This window comes from Podarcis cretensis, assembly GCF_951804945.1.
Source record: "Podarcis cretensis genome assembly, chromosome: 6".
Classification (NCBI taxonomy): domain Eukaryota; kingdom Metazoa; phylum Chordata; class Lepidosauria; order Squamata; family Lacertidae; genus Podarcis; species Podarcis cretensis.
This window is the reverse complement of record NC_137175.1, coordinates 57545519-57560352: the sequence shown is the minus strand read 5'-3', so window position 1 is coordinate 57560352 and position 14834 is coordinate 57545519. Positions and strand designations below refer to the sequence as shown.

Genomic DNA, 14834 nt, shown 5'->3' with positions numbered 1-14834 from the left:
AGGAGCCCCTCAGAAATCAGCATGACAAACGCAACTGGATTAGGGTTACTGGTTTTGTGGTTCGGCAAGGAAGAAATAAGAGTGATTGTATATGCAGTCTGAGGCAATACTGCATGTGTTCCTCCTCATCAGGTTACAACAGCTGATGAAAACAGCTACACTCAAATTCTCTAGGTGGCTAGCTTGTGTGCAGGTTTGGGGTAAACAGAAATAGGGGTCTGGAATTACAGGTCACCTATTGAAACAGCATTTTATATTTAAGAAATCACTCATCCAAAAAATGCACTAACAAGCATCTATGCCATTAGTGCCTGCAGAAGTATAATACTTACATGATTTTCTGTGGTGGTGAAAATCCAGTTTATAAAGTGAGGGGAGTATGGGCTGGGATTGTTTTGACATTAATGTCACGTGGAATGCATGAAAAAATTAGCATGCATGAGCAGCACTAATTACACAATAAATTACTGTCTGGAAGCAGCCTATGTCAAAAAGGTTCTGAAGAAGACTGAGAATATGGGTGTTCTCAGTAGTGGCATAACCTTCCCCTGGTAGCATGAACAACTACATCTTCGTGGTTCCTTATCACTGCAAGATAATTCTTATTCAGCAAAGCCTGTGGTGGATCTGCTTAACTTTATCTGATCTATGAGATTTTTCTTATGAGATTTTTTTCTTCTATCTTATTTTCTGATGTTTTCACATATTGCATTATCTAATTTCTTCTTTGCAACAATTATTCTGATGAGAAGCAACTTACACATTGATGAAAACTGATATGTAAATACACGAAATAGCTGCACTAAAAGCCATTACTTAAGTGATGTTACCACAAAAAATGGCACTTACTCTCTGATCTTTTTCTCAGAACCATCTCTTCCTGGATCATAGACTCCTTTCGGCAGGTGCTGTATAAGGCCTATTCGTTGCGCTATCCTAATTTGTTCCTCTTCTGTAAGCTGGGTTGCTAGGCGGGTCTGGCTGGGAGTTGGATGGTAAACTGGAACTGGAACCTGTTCCTAAAATTAAAAGAAAGAAAATGAAAACAAATGCATTTGCTTTGTCAGTTTTAAATTAATGATAGAAATGGAGTTCACAGTATATGGAAATTTAAACCTCTTTCTTTCTGGGAGGAAATTTGTGTAACACTTCATTCTCCTTTTTAGTCTTATAAGCCATAAAATGGGGCAAACTGCAGTGCCATCATTGCTGGGAAGCTGGCATGGATCTATTTTAGGATGTTCTCTGCACAGACAATTTGACTTTTGTTTCCATTAGTTGCCTATGGATTAGTTAAAACAAATGCATAAGTATGACATGAGAATTGGAAAATTATGCTTGCAGGCTGGCTAACTGATGAGCATATGGCCTGCCAATACAGAGAAAATTATATATTTTAACTACCGTATTTTTCGTCCCATAGGACGCACCTACTTTTTTTTTTGGGGGGGGGAAATAAAGGAAATTTTTTTTCCTTTATTCCCCCCCCCCAAACCAGGTCGGGGAACAGTGGGATGGCGGCGCTGCGCCTCCCCGCTGTCCCCCAAGCTTGTGGGGCTGGCCGATGTCTGTCCGGCGCGTGGGGCGCTCTGCTTCAGGGTGCCCCACCGGCTGGGCGGCAGGCTGCTATCCGCAGGGTGGGGAGACCTGCGGGGAACTCCTACAGGGCTCCCCACGCTGCGGATGTTTGTCCGGCGTGAGGGGCGCTCTGCTTCAGGGCGCCCCACCCGCCGGGCGGCAGGCTACGGACACCTGCGCGAAGCACGGGGCGTCCTCCAAAGGGCGCCCCGTGCTCCGCGCTGCCGGCTGCCGCCCGCAAGCCCTGCGTGCCGGGGGGAGTTCCCCCGGGCGCGCAAGACTTGCAGACACCTGCGCGAAGCACAGGGCGTCCTCCAAAGGGCGCCCCGCGCTGCCGGCTGCCGCCCGCAAGCCTTGCGCACCCAGGGGGAGTTCCCCCGGGCACACAAGGCTTGCGGATAGCTTCCTGGAGCCTGGAGAGCGAGAGGTGTCGGTGCGCACCGACGCCTCTCGCTCTCCAGGCTTCAGCGAAAGCCTGCATTCGCCCCATAGGACGCACACACATTTCCCCTTCATTTTTGGAGGGGAAAAAGTGCGTCCTATAGGATGAAAAATATGGTATTACTTGACATCAATCTCATCATCTGCTTAAAGCAAACAGTAACTTGATGTTGTAAGTTAGCTTCATAGAAATGAAAAGTAACAGAACACTCAAACATCTGCAATACTGAAGGTTTTTGAATACCCTTGTGCTCAGACAATACAACTAGTACTATTTAAATGGAAAAAAAACCACATACACACACATTTTAAAAGTTTAAGTGAAAGTCTCTATAAAATCTCCAGGGACATTTATTGTAGCAATATCTCAAATACATACTCCTTTTTGTGTGGTGTTAGTGCAGCTACATCACCTGGCTAAGGTGTGCCATCTCAACAATCACAGGTACAGGGTCATTTGCACAACCACATCAATGTAGTTTCAGTGTTGAGACACAACTGTGTTGCCACAAGGCAACAGAAGAGCTGCACGTGGGCAAGGATAAAATGCACCTCTGTGCAATTATGATTTTTAGCTGACTCACTGTTGGCTGCATTTTTTGTTTTCTTCCATCCACACCCAGTATGTATGCACACTGTGAATAATCACATAATCTATCTGAACACACTAGCACGCATTAGCACACATATAACACTCAGCATCTTCTATACCGAACAGCCAACTCCTCAGAACAGTTCCTGTAAAAAGCTTCCTTTTGATTCACCCCTCTTCCCACATTTATGCTGTATGTAAATGGCAGGTTACCATGCAGTGATTTTTTAAAGACCAATTACTAATGGAAGGGATTCCTAGTTTCACTTAATCCCCAACGCCCTCCCCCCCCAAAGCTATGAACAAATGGATACATGAGAGCTGCCAGATGGACATCTGTTAATCTTCAGCAGAAGGCGCTTACGGACTGTAAAATGGAGACTTCCCCATTCCACTTTTCTTTGTGCCCTTCATTTATCATCCAGAAGCCCTTGTCTATCCTTGGACAATTAGTGTATGTTATTTTACAGGGGTGTAACTATTGAGTATCTTCCATCCCTTTTTGCAAATAAGAAATCAAATTAAAGAACAGCAATATTCAATAATAAAGGTCAAACTGGATGCATTTATCAACTTTTTATGGCAGGTCTGTGCATTTTGCAGCATGTCATCCACATTTGCATGTCACACTAAGCCAAACCATGGCTTAGTGCAAACATGCTGGTTTGCGAGGAGTAGATTTTGCTCCTCCCTGGTCTTTTTAGGTGATAGATGGGTGGCAGCCAAGCCAAGGTTTTGCTCAGCATGTTGTACCGACCCACAACTGTGATAAGAGCTCTCCTCTTTAACCATGTTTTGGGGTTACACGGTGTGGTTAAGTGGAGACCTTATCTACAATCCTGGATGCAATGGCATTAAATGGCAAATGTGGATTCTATGTAAGAAGTTACATTGCGGGGGGGGAGGGGCGAGTATAAAGTAACACATGATAAGGTAAAAAAAAAAAAAACCCACTTCACAATTATGCTAATTGGCAACTGACTAGGAAAGAGATATTGGGCTTAGGGGAACTAGATCAATGAAAATGCTAACCCAGTGTGCAGCAGCTATGAAAATTAGAATCCCATGAAAGAAAGGGATTGAAAATAAAATTGCCTATATCATAATACTACCATTATACAAATACTATGTTCAAGTTCTGCTTGCCATACCTAAAAAAAGGATATAATTGACCTGAAAAAAGTGCTAAATTGAGAACCAAAATGTTTTGGGGGCTGGAGAGGAAAGGTTATGTTAAACGTGTTGCTTTAGTGGGGAAAGTGAGTAAAGGGTGTGGGAAGAGAAATGATAGAGGTATATGCAATTATGTGTGGTATGGGGGAAAGTTGATAAAGAGCAAACTTCATAGCATGCATAGTTAATGTTAAGTTTTCTAGTGTTAAGAAAGAGGTTAAATTATGAAAAATAATACAGACTCTTCAAGTGGCTAGTTCAGCCATCCACAGCCAGGTGCTCTCCTGGATTTTTCGACTACAATTCTCATCAGCCCCAGCCAGCATAACCATTAATAATGATATTATAATACTTTGAAAAGAGGTCAGTGGTAGCTGGGAAATTATTAATCCTTGGATAAAGATAATCATAGAATAGAATCATAGAGTTGGAAGAGACCACAAGGGCCATCGAGTCCAACCATCAGAGCACAATCTGAAGATTACTTTATTCAGTTTAATAAATTGATACAATGTTCAACATGATTTATATTTAAAAAAATCAGAAAATATTCTAATTGCTGTTCAAGTGTGTTGTCTGTCCAACCGATATTGTGCTGTGCCACAAATACAAGTTAAAAATAGGTATACTGATTGTCAGACTGTTACAAATCATAGCACTGACTTTGGTGTGCTCAAAATTTGTTGGCTCAAGGAGACCATTCTAGGCTAGATTGTGGCCCATTGAGCTGCTTCAGATATTTAAAATTGGAGCTTCTAGACCACAACAGAGAAGAGAATTCTGTTTTTTACTCCTGTAAGACATATATGAGCTTGAACCCTTGTATGCAGTAACTAAAACTGAAAGAAAGTATATGCTATCAGAACACAAAAGCATAGTCAAGAAGACAGAAAGAGCCTAATCTTGACACCTGAAAACAAACTAGAAGGGAGTTTGCCCTGAAACATCCCACTCTTGGGATCTGTTGTGGAGGCTAGGTATGTAGCAGAGCAAGGCAGGATAGGGATATAGCAAAAAAACAAACAAATACAAACTGTATAGTGAACTTTATAAAAACTGAAGGGTAGTCATTTTTCTTACCCCCACCATTAAAAACATCTAACATGATTACAAAAACATTTTCCTGGGCATATTGATGTACAATATTATACCAAAGAAAACCCAAATACCAATTTTGATTTTTTTAAAAGATATATTGTTTTACCTTCTTTTGTTTACCCAAACCTAGTTCCTTAGGGTGCCTGCTGTCTACTATAAATAAAAGGCTGTAATTTGAGAGCTTTTTCCTACAATTTTCATAACTGTGAGCATAACCCTAACCACCTAATGTTGATGGTTGAATAAAGGGCTGGGGAGGCCTAGAAGACCACTGCTGGCTTTTGAGGCCCCTAGCCACAAAAAATGCAGCCACAAAAAAAGATTGCTTATAACATGATCTTTAAAGAACGGCAAACCACAGATGACGGGTGAGGGAACAGGACAATCTGGCACTTAAAAACAACAAAGGTGGTACCTAGCAAACGTGCTTAGAAAGTTCCAAGGAAAGGGCCCCTTTGGCTGCCACCTGACTGACCTCAGGGGGCTGGGGTCCACAAGAGGACCCTTAGACTGAGTTTGCCTATAAATGAGATATACCAGCTTCACAGATTACTTTGAGGGCTCTGCTTTGAACTCTAATTTTACTGCATTTTCCTGTAAATTATCATTTATAACTTACAATATTATATGTACTAAAGTTATTTTATTAAATAGCTTTCACCCTGCTTCTTCAGTCATAACAGTCCCCAGAGCAGTTTGTTGTTGTTGTTGTTTAGTCGTTTAGTCGTGTCCGACTCTTCGTGACCCCATGGACCAGAGAACGCCAGACACTCCTGTCCTCCACTGCCCCCCGCAGCTTGGTCAGACTCATGCTGGTAACCTCGAAAACACTATCCAACCATCTCGTCCTCTGTCGCCCCCTTCTCCTTGTGCCCTCCATCTTTCCCAACATCAGGGTCTCCAGGGAGTCTTCTCTTCTCATGAGGTGGCCAAAGAACTGGAGCTTCAGCTTCACAATCTGTCCTTCCAGTGAGCACTCAGGGCTGATTTCCTTCAGAATGGAGAGGTTTGATCTTCTTGCAGTCCATGGGACTCTCAAGAGTCTCCTCCAGCACCATAATTCAAAAGCATCAATTCTTCGGCGATCAGCCTTCTTTATGGTCCAGCTCTCACTTCCATACATCACTACTGGGAAAACCATAGCTTTAACTATACGGACCTTTGTTGGCAAGGTGATGTCTCTACTTCTCAAGATGCTGTCTAGGCCTGTCATTGCCCTTCTCCCAAGAAGCAGGCGTGATCCATGAAGGGGCCAGAGCAGTTTACAATCCTCTAAAAATCCATAAACCAATAAAACATAAATTGGAATGCAATAAACAGCATTCTGCTACAGCATTGGCTAAAAAAGTAACAAAACACAGAAAAAAGCAGGAAGACATCAACCTACATAAGCTGCTGTGTCCAAACAGCATTACCTTCTTTACCTTCTGTCCCATATTTATTTATAAAATATTATTTACCGCTATATATAAAAAAGGGACGCAGGTGGCACTGTGGGTTAAACCACAGAGCCTAGGACTTGCCGATCAAAAGGTTGGCAGTTTGAATCCCCGCGACGGGGTGCACACCCGTTGCTCGGTCCCTGCTCCTGCCAACCTAGCAGTTCGAAAGCACGTCAGAGTGCAAGTAGATAAATAGGTACTGCTCCAGCGGGAAGGTAAACGGCATTTCCGTGTGCTGCTCTGGTTCGCCAGAAGCGGCTTAGTCATGCTGGCCACATGACCCGGAAGCTGTACGCCGGCTCCCTCGGCCAATAAAGCGAGATGAGCGCCGCAACCCTAGAGTTGGTCACGACTGGACCTAATGGTCAGGGGTCCCTTTACCTTTACCTTATATATAAAAAAATATCTAAGGGGTTTCTGCTAAGTGATAGAGGGAACCAAGTAATGCAGGTGCCACTACTGAAAATACCTGACCATGCATAACTTCCCTACCCCACAAAGCAACGGGATGTGCAAGAGGATGTCTGTTGATCTCAAATGTGTGGCTGGATTCACACAGGGTCCTGCACTAAACCACTAAGCCACAAATAAATTTCTATGTAGATAGTTATCTGTCTCTGTGTTATTTACATAATTGTGATTCTTTCCATGTCTCAAGACTGTATACTTTTTTCTCTGTTCCTAGAATCTAAACTCATAGCTAATCTTTAAAAGGTAAAAATAATAAAATCTATTTTGTTTGTATTGCTGAATGCTGAATGCATTTTGCAGCTTGGTCAAACTCATGTTCGTAGCTTCAAGAACATTTTCCAACCATCTCGTCCTCTGTCGTCCCCTTCTCCTTGTGCCCTCAATCTTTCCCAACATACAACTACAATAAACTTCATTAAATTTCTGCATTTTAAAAAATATGAATTACCCCCAAGACAATGGGGCTGGAATCTGACTATTCATCCATCCAATGAAAATTCTGGAAACTGGCAAAAAAGAATTAAGTGAAGAGCAAGAAATAATAATTATTTTAATGAAGCATAAAGCTCCTTGTTACAAGCAACTGATTTCTGCACTTCAATTATTGCACAGCATGCTCCCTCATTCCAGGATAATGTCTTAGGGTACAGTTCAGCCTGATGAGTTTAGTGGCTCATCAGTGCTGCTCTTCACTTGGTTCCTGTCCCTACCAGGTGTGATAAATTTCATTTTATCTGGCAAAAGTCCCATATTCAGCCTCATTGGAAAAGAACATGTAGCCGTATAGTTCAGATCCAAATCTCCAAGGTGCTTCACATGGACAACCCCAGCTTGTACCTCTTTAATGAGGTACAAGCTTTTGTGAGAATAAAAAATTCAGGAAACAGAGTGCAAACAGCGATAAGATTCACAGGATGTGGTGTGGAGTATCAGAAGCAGTTGCATAAACAGAAGTGCTGGTCTGAATGCATCCTTAGTTGTTTTGTTTTGAAGTGGAAGAAGGGAAGGGTCTACATAAAATTCATTGTTATCAGGAGCTACTCCTGAAAATCCAATAAGTCACGATTTACACACTAGAAAAAAATGTTAATTTTAAGCACTGCAAATTGAGAAAGTGCTGTGTTTGCCGAGGACAGCAGAAAGGTTGCACAGCCTGGTCTGGAAGTCAAAAGCATTTGTCTGGAGAAAGCGGCAAAAATAACTCATTTCCAAGGGGCAATGAACAATACTACAACAATGGATGTGGCCCCCGCTTAATCCCTGCTTCCTTCCAAATCCCAGCAGCCTTTCTATGGAAGTCTGTTCATGCTTCCACCTGCCTTGCATATTAACTGTAGATTTACAGAGATTGCTTCTTGGACTGAAGAAACCATTCCTGTTAACAGCAGCCTTGCCTGGGCAATACAAAATATTGTGCAAAGCAGCCAAATTAAACACTACCTGGCAGGACTGGCTTTACCACGAAGCCAATGGGATAGAGTGGCATCATTTTACCCTGTAGATGAGAGAAAGTATTTCCTTCCTTAATAGTTTATTTACTACTGCTGTTTGCTTGCTCCTCTCCTCCACCCACCCCCCAACTCTTCCATCAGCCAGTGCTTGTGTCACTTCAGGCAGGAGAGATCAAGCCAAATCAAACAGCTGAAGTAGCACATGAATCAGGCCACAGGCTGTTTCTCCATATTTGTGACATGGTAACTATGAGAAATGGAACCAATAGCTCATTCCACATTGGAAGCTACTTAAGTGAAGAGTGAGGGTTATGCCAACATTGTTAAAATTGGCTAAACTGTGTAGAAAGTTGCCTCACATAAACAGCTTCCTAAGTAGAATGGCACCCAGACTATTCCAGTGTTTTGATAGATGCTACCATGCTGCAGAAGTATGCATGCAACAAGAAGCAGGAACGGAACCACTGCAGTTACCTTGTATGCAATATATCAGAGTGGCGTTACTTCCTTGACTGTTTAGGTTTAATCATGAGCTTTCACTTTTACAGAACTATATCTGAAACCTCAGATACAAATACAACTCTCTTACTAAGCATAAAATCTACCTTCCAAGTATCATAACATGGGACAAGAGTGGCCAACCTATGAACATTCAGGTGGTGTTGGGCTGTAATTCTCATCATTGCTGATCAGTGGTTAGGCTAATGGGAGGTGAAGTCTAACAACATCTGTAGGACTACAGAGTTAGCCAACCTTGATTCAGGGACTCTAGAACAAATTGGCTTAGAAAAACCCAATAACTGTGCTTTGAGGGTGTCAAAAGCTGCTGAGAGGTCAAGGAGAATTAACATCGCTACATTTCCCTCTCTCTCTCAATCTAGATGTCATCATACAAGGTGATCAAAGCAGTTCCTGTGCCAAAACCGGACCTAAGCCCATTTGAAATGGATCTAGAAAGCTGATTTCTAGAAAGCCTGGATCTTTCCAAGAAAGCCTGGATTTGAGCCATGATTTCACCCCCTTCTTAACAGTATGCATTTTTTAAAAAAACTGGCTTGATGATCAGACTACTTTCAGAACAGAAAAGTACATTATTTCAACATTTCTGCAAAGTTGCTCTACAACCAACAGTTTATCAGCTTCTTTGGATGATACTGGGGATGCACAAACAGAATCAATATATACAAACCGCACAAATTTAAAGAATCAATGAAATGGACAAATCCCTCCCTTACATCCCTTCAGAACAGAGTTGGCAGGAATACCTTGCTTTTGGAGATTGCAGTCAGGGAAATAGCATATAATATCTATGTACAGTATGTCCCCACAACAGTTGATAGTTTAGAAATGTTGCCATTTGTGTTTCCTACAAATTCACTTTAATGTGCAAATTGTTTCTGTTTGAGGAGCATATATACGATCCCTAGGATTTTTACAGACTGAGCATCTCCATGCTGGTTGGCCATATGTCTCATTCTCATTTAACCTTAATCAACAGATGGGCATTTCTAGCAGATTAATGCCTATCTGCATAAATAGGGAACCATGTGTGAGGGATCACATTTGGAGAGAGGCCATAGCTTAAATGATAGAGCACATACCTTGGAAGCAGAAGCTCCCAGGATCAATTTGTCATATCCAACTGAAATATGCAGGTAGAAAGATCTTTGCCTGAGACCCTAGAAAGTTGCAGTCAGAGTAGGCAGTACTGGCTCACTAGATGGATATTCTGACTTGGAATCAGGCAACATCCATGCACAATTCACTCTCAGCACCAACCTAGTCCAAATATTTCCATCCTTGTTCTTGGGACTATTTTATTTTATACACTGTAGGAGTTACCATCTGATATGTGTGCCTGTGGAAAATTCTGCTGTTTCTTATTTAAACCAGATCACCCAACTTCTGTCCAAGATGGAGGTGAAAGTTACTTAAGTGTTTTGTGTGTAAGACCAAACCTCCTAGTTCTTCCCTTTTAAAATTGGCTAGATATCTTGGTGGGGCTTTTTTGGCTGCAACACTACTTTTGTTTAGCATTATGTGCACAAACTGGAATAAGCCTTAGGCTTGTATAATCTCTCATCTCTCTCTGGCCATGGCAACAAGATCTGGAGCTGACACTTCTACTGTTAAAATAACCAGAGCCCCCTACTTGGAGGGACTCGGCAACAGCAACTAAGACACCATCAATTCTGTGAGGATCAATGACCAAACAAGACAAATGAATGGTGTTGTATGGTGCTACACAAAATGGACCTCATTTACCCTAAAACATTGCATATTGAGTTCATTTTAGTTCGCTAGAAACAGAGTAAAGTAGATACAAAAAAACCCCCACACCTTGCCTTGCTTGATTAAAGCAATTACCTTGTTAATTGGTAAGGCTCCAAAGTGGACTGTCCAGATGTAAAAGAGGGAAGGGTTTTTGCTCCTTTAGCAGCAGTCATGCAAGCTATTCCTGCTGAAATTCCCTTTTCTGCACAACCAAGGTGCCCTAGTTTATCCCCTAATCCAAAGATGTAAAATGTTTCTCTCAAATTACAATAACAATTCCCCTCACGGATGAGGGAAGTAGACACTCCAATTTTACCATACAGCTTACAAAAATTGGTTTTTTGTTTTGCTTATTGCAACAGCTGAACAGCAACCAAAAAGCACTTTGTATGTTGAATAAAATGTGTTTACACTAATGTATCTGATATGGGAAGCGTGTACAGTGGTACCTCGGGTTACATATGCTTCAGGTTAGATACGCTTCAGGTTACAGACTCCGCTAACCCAGAAATAGTATCTCGGGTTAAAAACTTTGCTTCAGGATGAGAACAGAAATTGTGCTCCAGCGGCACGGTGGCAGCAGGAGGCCCCATTAGCTAAAGTGGTGCTTCAGGTTAAGAACAGTTTCAGGTTAAGAACAGACCTCCAGAATGAATTAAGTTCTTAACCCGAGGTACCACTGTACTATATTCCTTTTTATGATAACCCAAAGCTTATTCCTACTGTCACTGTGCATTTTCAGTTTCCAGGGCACAAGTCCAAGAGTGATCTCATTCAGAGCTCAACCACTTCTAATACAGAATATATGTTTGCACTAAGGATACATGCAAGAAAGAAGTATATTCACTCAGGTGGTTGATAATACTTTTTAAAAAAAAATTCCAAAAACCTGGTCACTGGTATTTTTTATTTTTTTAAAAAAGCTGTGCCTAGAGACAGATAATCAGGTTGTGTATCCATTGCAGTGACCAAAGGATGAATGACTGCTGAGAGGACAGCAGAAAGAAGGAAAGCCATTGTACACCTGCATCAGCACAACCAGACACCTTCATCTGCCCCAGCTGCAACAAAACATGTCTCTACAGCCAAAACAGGTGCTGTGTAACTCTCCAATGGTTTGACTTCACCCCCAAAGGGACATTCTTCCATTGTCTGCTGAGACAGAGAGATGCCAACTCTAAAAACACAGGTTGTCTATGTTCAAGAAAATATTTTCATAGCTGCTAGGATGGTTAATAACATGAACTGTGAAATTCCTGGTTCAAATATAAAACCAGTCTACCTTTCACTGCTGTTGTAAGGAATATCAGGTCAATGTATGGGAATTGTTTTGTGTATTTATAGGGCAAAGCAATATGCTGTATGCAAAGGGTTAAGTATTTAGCTATATTAGCATATAACCAACATACTGTAAACTGGGTGGATTAGGACTTTATTCAGGTTCTAAATAAATAGAGCATTTCACTCCAAACTTTAGGTTTTGATCAAACACAAGTACTGATGACATTTCTGATGGGAGAATGGCTACCGCAGCCTCTGATCTCCCACTGGTTTGAAAGCTGACTGTTTTGAGTTCAGAAAGTAAGACTCAATTGCAAACTAGCAAAAAACATAACAAAACCATTTCCCCCAAAATACAAATACATTATATTGCTAAATTTGAGAAAGGTTTATTTATACACACAGCGTTCCTTTAACATCATGCATGCTAGATTTTTAGTTTGCTGTAGATTGGTTAAAGAAGGTGCTTTTTATATAAATACTCCTATATTTTGATAGTGTTTAGCACAACTGAGATCAAATTCCTAACAAGTAAACCAAAATTATCATGAGAATATTTTAATGCTAGCCAGCATCTCTCTAGCTGTACCACCTGAGGAACAACATAAATGCAGCCTGACATCCTTCACAGTGCATTTAAATACACTTAACCAGATTCTGTATTTTAGTAAAGTACCATAGAAACGAAGCTATTGAAACTGAGTTTTGGAGGATGATTGTTTAAGAAAAAATCATCATCATCAAAGCTGTTGGACAAGATGCACATAAGAAAGACACTGCAGTTCTAAAATCACAACCCAAGTCTCCTGACTCCTAGTCTACTGCCTTATTGCCTGAATTACTCATTTTAGGCTGCTGTAATACTGCACTGTGAAAATATCATTGCCAAAGCACTAACTGGAATTTTATCTAAAGGAAACATAAAACAACTGAAAAAGCTAATTGTTCATTCTGGTCCAGAATCTAGCTAATGCTGGGTGTTCCTGGTTAGATCCTCAGGGTATTATGTAATGTTTCCCATAGATCAGTTAGAAAAATGCAGGCATCTCAGAAATCGGCCACCAACGGAGCCCTGCAGAATAATCTTATCATTTCTCTTACAATCACGAGGGCAGAAGGGAATAAAAACTAAATAAATAAAACCAACCTCCACAATACTGCAGAATCATCTATGCGTTAGATCACAGATCAACACACACAATACCACCATACCTATGAACCAGAGACTTGTGATTTTCATTTATTAACTGCAGTAATGTCAATAAATCTTGGCTGTGAGTCCTGGAAGATCTGCTCCTTTACGGGCCTGGGAAAGCAGGGTCCTGACTGACTCCACTTACAAAGGCTGAGGCTGCTGGAGAGACAATACTGGCTGTCTTAGTGGAGACCAAGGTCATCAAGCCTAAGCCACTATTGGCAGTAACAGCAGAAATGTATGTTGTATGTTTAAGATAATATTTTATTCTCTTGCCAACTATGCTGTTTCAAATGTGCAGTTAATTTGACTTCCTTTAGTAATGTTTTCTTTTGCTATATTTAATTTTTTTTAACTTTGCTGTGTTAAATGCGCATACTGTACATGACCTTCTTTGTATTATTTTGAAACTTATAAAGAAATGTGATAAAGAAATGAAATGAAATGAATAATAAATAAAAAAGCACTCTTACTCTTTTTTTAAAAAAACACCCACCCACCAAGAGTTACCGTATTTTTCGCCCTATAGGACGCACCGGCCCATAGGACGCACCTAGTTTTTTTGGGAGGGGGGGATAAAGAAAAAAAAATTATTCCCCCCCCCAGCCGCGGGAACTTCCGCAGGGCTCCCTAGGCTGCAGATATCTGCCCGAAGCGCGGGGCGCTCTGCTTCAGTGCGCCCCACGCTCCGGGCAAGCAGGCTGCTATCCGCAGCCTAGGGAGCCCTGCGGGAACTCCCACGGGTTCCCTAGGCTTACAGATAGCTTCCTGAAGCCTGGAGAGAGAGAGGGGTCGGTGCGCACCGACCCCTCTCGCTCTCCAAGCTTCAGCGAAAGCCTGCATTCGCCCCATAGGACGCACACAGATTTCCCCTTCATTTTTGGAGGGGAAAAAGTGCGTCCTATAGGGTGAAAAATACGGTACTTCCTGTATTATTTTTCACATATGTCAGTTCTGTGACTCTTGTATATACACTTATATAAATTTAGAAAGTCTCAAAAGAATTCCAGTGTTATCGAGTTCATGAATCAGTGACTTGTACTAATTAAAAAATGGTGATATGGAAGTAACTTGAGCAAGTCATCTCATGCCTGCAATAAAACATGAAAGAAACTCTATGTGACATCAGCTTGGAGGCAGAAGATGTAAAGTGTTATGCCAGTTTCAAGACAAAGTATTGGACACAATTTAAACAGACCACCACAATTTAATATGAAATTGCATTATAGACAATTACCGTACTAAAAAGCTCACACTCATTAATACCCAGAAGTACCACAATATACCAATACTGCTATGCTGGCTACTCAGCCTAGCACAGATGTGGTGCTGGTTCCCTACAACCATAGCTTGCATATTAAGAATCAGCCTTAGGAACATTCACAATCCATCTCTTCCCAGTGTGAAATGCTGCCCTTCCCTCCATGGTTGTTCTATGTTTGCACCAACTGATCAGAGAAACGCATGGGGAAGTTTTGCTCACAAAGATGTAACTTTTGCTCATGCTTTTCTAAACAACATAGCATCCTGCACCACAGAGTACATGGTGCTGTTTAAATTTCTTTGTATACATATAGGGGCTTGTTGGCTTGGGACTACTTATTAAGTCTAGTCAATGTCCTAGTGTGTACAAAAAGAGCTCTATATCTTGGCAATAAGAGCTATATAGTATATTTCAAACAATGCTGTTATGTTATGGCTGCTAGAGAACGAGTATAATGGGACTATTAAACCCCAAACCAAAAAGCAGTTCATCTTATACAAATTTATGTGTTAATTATAAGATTTTTACCCTGCCCTTTCTTCCTTAGGAGCACAGGGCAACTTACACTAATAAG

At 41.3% G+C, this 14834-nt stretch overlaps 1 protein-coding gene across 2 annotated transcripts in view; it reads right to left on the bottom strand.

Moving 5' to 3' along the window:
- Positions 1 to 14834, bottom strand: part of RNF11 (ring finger protein 11) — a 29830-nt gene that overhangs the window by 4817 nt on the left and 10179 nt on the right. For both annotated transcript variants that reach the window (XM_079980574.1, XM_079980573.1), the window contains exon 2: positions 850 to 1019. In XM_079980574.1, coding sequence (XP_079836700.1) covers positions 850 to 1019 — 170 coding nt within the window. The remainder of the gene's footprint in view (positions 1 to 849; positions 1020 to 14834) is intronic.